This window comes from Fulmarus glacialis, unplaced genomic scaffold (assembly GCF_000690835.1).
Source record: "Fulmarus glacialis isolate BGI_N327 unplaced genomic scaffold, ASM69083v1 scaffold30037, whole genome shotgun sequence".
Lineage (NCBI taxonomy): Eukaryota > Metazoa > Chordata > Aves > Procellariiformes > Procellariidae > Fulmarus > Fulmarus glacialis.
The window spans coordinates 5,133-6,170 of NW_009221752.1; the positions used below are offsets into that span (position 1 = coordinate 5,133).

Consider the following 1,038-nt stretch of genomic DNA (forward strand, 5'->3'; position numbering starts at 1 on the left):
GACATCACACATGGGGCAGTACTTGTTCGTCTCCAGGTAGCGAACAATGCAGGTTTTGCAGACTGTGGGGAGAGACTCAGCGTGAGCAGACGGACGGACGGACAAGGGGGCAGAGCCGGCAGAGCCCAGCGAAGCACCCCGCGCCCCCGCACTGGGACTGGACTGACTGCCACTGGGACACCTGCTCGTCTGCCCCGGTCCAGCCCTGTCCACACGGCATGGGACTGACCCCGCAGCTCCATGCGGTAGCAACACCCGATGCAGGATGGGTTTGGGCACTGCGGGAGGGTCTCCGTGAGGCACAGCCACCCTTCCTGGGGGCTCGGGGCACCCCTGGGTGCAGTGCGGCCCCAGCCAGGGGCCCAGGACACTCACAGGAGTGCAGACACTCCACGATGGTGGTGGCGTCTATGAAGTAGCCGCCGCACAAGGCGCACATCAGGTGGGGGTTGAGCTCGGTGATCTTTATCCTGGTGGTCCTGTGCATTTTGGAGCAGCGCCGCAGCAGATCCTCCCTGCAGGGAAACACCCAGGGCCACCCTTAATGCCCGATTCGTGCAAGGACGGGACCTGTGGGACCCACTTCACCCTTTAATGAAAAAATCCAGGGTAGGGTGGGGGTGCCTGGTGCTCCCCCTGACGCGCCACGCTTGGCCCCGGGAGCACTGGGGTAGCCCCAGCCTGCACCCTGCCAGCCCCGGGGGTGCGCAGGCAGCACCCACACACCTCCCCATGCAGCCCCCAGCCCTGGGCACTGCCCAGCTCCCTCTGCCTCATGTTTGCATCTTCCTGGGGGTCCCCAAGTGGGTCCCCACCATGCCGAGACACCTCTGAGAAAGGACAAATCACCCCTGTTAGCCAGCCCCTTGCCTGCAGCTCCCGGGGCTGTGCACACACACACACACAAAGTGTATTTTTGTTTTGTTCGATGGAAAAGGCATTTTCAGCCACTGCCTTGTGGTTTCTATAGAAACTGCTGAGTCCGGTGTTGGCCACTTGCCCGTGGCCAGGAGCACCCGCAGCACCTGCGCGGCTGGG

The 1,038-nt window shown here is 63.4% G+C and overlaps 1 protein-coding gene across 1 annotated transcript in view; it reads right to left on the reverse strand.

Moving 5' to 3' along the window:
* The window catches only part of PCGF2 (polycomb group ring finger 2), a gene marked incomplete at its 3' end in the record, with an annotated part of 5,218 nt that extends 4,731 nt beyond the window's left edge, over positions 1–487 (reverse strand). Inside the window, exons 1-2 of the mRNA XM_009581225.1 lie at positions 376–487; positions 9–62 (exon numbers count right to left, since the gene is read on the reverse strand). Of these exons, the coding sequence (XP_009579520.1) occupies positions 9–62; positions 376–487 (166 nt within the window). The remainder of the gene's footprint in view (positions 1–8; positions 63–375) is intronic.
* Between the last annotated feature and the right edge of the window lie 551 nt (positions 488–1,038).